The sequence below is a fragment of the Merops nubicus genome, unplaced genomic scaffold (genome assembly GCF_000691845.1).
Source record: "Merops nubicus isolate BGI_N331 unplaced genomic scaffold, ASM69184v1 scaffold19138, whole genome shotgun sequence".
Taxonomy (NCBI): domain Eukaryota; kingdom Metazoa; phylum Chordata; class Aves; order Coraciiformes; family Meropidae; genus Merops; species Merops nubicus.
In genome coordinates, this window is record NW_008625344.1 from 24,354 (window position 1) to 28,500 (window position 4,147).

General features: G+C 42.2%; 1 protein-coding gene across 1 annotated transcript in view; it reads right to left on the reverse strand.

Moving 5' to 3' along the window:
- The window catches only part of GBF1 (golgi brefeldin A resistant guanine nucleotide exchange factor 1), a 101,342-nt gene that overhangs the window by 20,753 nt on the left and 76,442 nt on the right, over positions 1 to 4,147 (reverse strand). Inside the window, exons 13-17 of the mRNA XM_008945654.1 lie at positions 3,876 to 3,974; positions 3,259 to 3,453; positions 2,739 to 2,925; positions 2,163 to 2,303; positions 1,837 to 1,925 (exon numbers count right to left, since the gene is read on the reverse strand). Coding sequence (XP_008943902.1) covers positions 1,837 to 1,925; positions 2,163 to 2,303; positions 2,739 to 2,925; positions 3,259 to 3,453; positions 3,876 to 3,974 — 711 coding nt within the window. The remainder of the gene's footprint in view (positions 1 to 1,836; positions 1,926 to 2,162; positions 2,304 to 2,738; positions 2,926 to 3,258; positions 3,454 to 3,875; positions 3,975 to 4,147) is intronic.

Here is a 4,147-nt window from a genome sequence, read left to right on the forward strand (position 1 = left end):
GATTTTCCTTGAGCAAACTAACAGAGATTTATGGACATCTTTCTGCTCTCTGCTGTAGTATAAGGCACTACCATTTTTCATTTTGGAACTTTCTTTAAGGAGTTCCCAGTGGCTGGGAACACTCTTGATTTCTTCTAACTTTGCTTTCCAGCACAATAAAGCTGGAGTATTATCAGTTTTCAGTTTGAGCAATGGAAGCACTTTGCAAGCTCCCTTTTCAACAATGGACTTTCACACAAAGTCCATCAGCAAAGAGGCTGTGAAACAGTAAATCAATATTAATTTGTTAGAAATTAGCTAATTCCAAAATTCTGTTGTTTCTTTGAAGACTCTGATGACTATCACTCCCCATCACTGTCCTTGTGGCTCAGGAAGCCAGTCAGCATTATCCCATTGCAGCACTGTGTTGCAAGTAAAGGACCAAGTTCCTAAGTACTGCAGCAGACTTCTCAGAGAGAATCATAGAATCCTTTAGGTTGGAGGAGACCTTTAAGATCATCAAGTCCAACCATTAAGCTAACGTTACTAAGTCCTCTGCTAAAACAGATGAGAATCTGTCAGGGTTGGAAGGGGCCACAAGGATCACCCAGTTCCAACCCCTCTGCCATGAGCAATGCCTTCAATTACATTCAGATCCAGAGACTCCAAGAGGAGATGACAAAGCACAGGTTAGTATGGCACTAGAAAAAGATCTGCTGTACTTTCTTCAGTATTTATGTTTAAATAAGTTTAAAGAAATGTGACCACCAATCCCTTATAAAAATGTAAAATAAACCCACTTATGCTGGAGAGAGAAGTCAGAAGCCTTTTAGACAGGTACAAATCAAAGACTTTTCTCTTTACCACCAATGGATTGCTCAAATACATTAATTTCTTTTTCCACTGCATTATCTGGCCCCTTACCCCACAACTACTATGGCCACTCATGTTTCATCCAGAGCATTAGTAATTTTCATATTCAAATTCATACTTTCATATTCAAACCCAGTAATCTCTCATTTCCTAAATAACCTAACTACCTCATGTATATGTTGTGCAAAGAGAACAAAATCTGTACAAAGAACATCTGTGACTGAAAAAAAAAAACCACCATCACACCCACAAGAACCCAAATCAAAAAAAACCAATCCCATGTAACCCACAGGGACTTTGGATATATTCATCTGCTGTCTCTGGAGGTGAACAAACAGGGCAGTACCTGATGTTTGACACAAGACAACAGATAAACACAAAGCCATCAGCATGGAGCTCCTTTGTCAACACTAGACCTAGACTGGAACCACTCAGGGAATGGAAAGGCTGCACAAAGTTTAGACTATAGCTTGGATTAATAAGGTTCAAAGAAACAGACATCTAGACAAAGAATAGCTTTGCCACAATCAAGACAATCTTCTCAGTCATCTTTATGATAGAGCAAACATGGAAATAAACAAATCAGAGTAGCAGACTAGATTGTTCACTTCTACCACAGGCCTCTTGGTATACTCCCCATTTACAGCTTTGGTCAAGAGTTGGGAACCCACCCTTTTGGATGAAAGTACCTGATTATCTCCATGTAATGCAAACCAAGATCTGGCAACCTTCCCACCCAGAAATCAGATGCACCAAGCTTGCAAAGTGTGCCACAAATTTTCCTCAACACCTCTCGCAACTTTTGGCAGAACAGATGGTGGTCACTGCTGCCTCTGCACTGCAGCAGCATTTCCAGTGACTATTTCATTTTTATCAGCAGAGATTATAACTCAGAATTTCTGACAAGTCATGCAAAGCCTGCATGGGATAGGGAAAGGGGGAGACCACTCAAATACACCACTGGTAGTATATGCCAAATCATACCTTCTTTTTGTTCTTAATCTGCGTAAGTTCCTGAGGGCTTGGAAGGATACAAGAAAATCGAGTTGGCTTCCTGGGGATACTCTTCTCAGCTAGAAGAACAAAACAGCATTAGAGTCAAACCCATGCCCAGAATAGCACTCAGAGCCCTACAGTGTCCCATCATAACTTTCAGCCATGGAGTCTTCCTGCAATAGGCTGCCCTGCAAATGACAGTCACACTCCTACTATTCAGCTCTGCTCTATAGCACAGCAGGACCCATAAGCAAATGTCCAGACCATTCCCAGCACATACACACTCAGTGTCAGGGTACCAAGGAGACTATTACCTGCCTCACTGCCTCCTTCCAAATCCATGCAGCCCTCCTTCATCTGGTCAGCCATAAGGCACCCACTGGTGGGAGGACACGCCCCAGCTGGCTCCAGGACAGCACTGGAAGACTTTCCCTCACCGAGTACTCTCTCATTATCTATAGTAGAAATTTAAAGAAAAAACAAAACTCAATACAAACAAGCCCATAAGCCAAGGAAAAAGCTAGCAGCAGAGAAATAACAAACTGATTACTCTAAACTGAACATGTGCTTATTCAGAGGAGTTTCCCCCCCATAACTATAATTTCTCAGCATCCTCAGTATTTTGTTTCTATGAATTCCATGGCAGACCCTCCTTCTGTTGTGACTGCCAGTCTTAACATGGCCTTTATATAAAGCATCACATGAGGGGCACATGTTAATATCTATAAATTTTACAAATAGCAAGGTTATTAACATCAGTGTGTATTTATAAAACAGGAAGGCTGAAAACATATCTTTAAGGAGCTTACTATGTCAGCTACCAAGATTAGATCTGCAAGCTTAGTGCAAGACTACACTTAATATCAAAATACCAGAGAAAGAGGTCTTACTATTGCTTGTTTCTTTGGTGCTGTTCATGGTCTCTGGGCTGGATCTGAGAACTTCCTTCTCTTGTTGATGCATGTTACTCAGCACTTTGGCTTGGCAATGTGCCTCAGTGCTATCTATCACTGTCAGCAATGCTTCCAGAGACAACAGATGGACAGTGTACAGCTGTCCAGAAACCGGGAAGGCATTCTGGGAAATAAAGTGTGAGTATTAGACAACTTTGATGCCCTTCTCACCAAAAAGGGGGAAGGAAGCTTCCTCCACAGCTTGGGGAAGCCTACAGCATACAACAGAACACCCTAAACTTTTCATGGAAAGCTTTCTAGCATATACCTAATGGTTTATCTGCTCTGATATTATTAAAGCATCAAGAATATTCTTTTCTCTTCTGCTTCCAAACGACTTCCAGATCTTCTGCACCTCTACAGTCTACTCACCCCAAATCTTTCCACCACTCCTATTCTCTAGGTGCTCCATGTGAGTTCCTGCCCTTCGCCCCCGCCCCCCCGTGCCCCCCAGCACCTTGGAGAGCAGCTTGGTCAGCTCCTCAAAGAGGTTGGCGCAGTAGTAGTCGCAGTCATAGTTAATGTAGAGCTCGGTCACGAAGCTGGGAATCCTCCACAGCTGGACAATGGCTTCCAAAGCCATCTCCTTCATCTCATACGGCATCTTTGGGTTTTCCACAGTGATTATTTCCATCAGCTTCTTGATGTACATCTGGCAGAAACACAGGGCAGCTCAGTTTAAGGGGAAAAAAAAAGAAGAAAGCATGGCAGTGAATAGCTTTGAGGACTACAGAAATAGATTTAAGCTTCACCTTCCCACAGGACATTTCATCTTTAATGATGGCTCATTCTGAAGAAGGTTGTAAAAAGGCTTGAAATAGTTTTACCATTCAGCACAACCGGGTCTACTGTTCTAAAAAACCAGTGTGAAGGCAGGCAGTGCAGTACACCCGTCTCAGAAGACATTTTATTACCCAAAAAGAAAAGGCCTACCCAGCCTAACCAAAACCCACTGAGTCATTTACACAAAGGTAGATTGATATTTAGACTGTACCTTACTGCCCAGCTATATGCATTTAACTGAAGTCAAATAAATTACTACTAGGCACTCAGTGATACTCAAAAAAAACTCACCTCCAGCTGGAATTTCAGATGCTCCCTCATGCTCTCAAAGAGAAGAAAGCACACCCTGAGAGAGGCTGCATACAGATTGAGCCGTTCAACACTCAGCAGCTGAACAAGAAAGAAAAAAACCCCCAACTTTAAGAATTGCAAAGGCTAGTCATTGGGTACTGTGAGCAGCACAGGGATTTCAAAAAACAATCCCTTATTCAACCTCCTGGTCTCATTTCTTGCTAGTGAGGATAAATATATTTAATTCCCTTCTGCTTGCGTTAACACTTTCC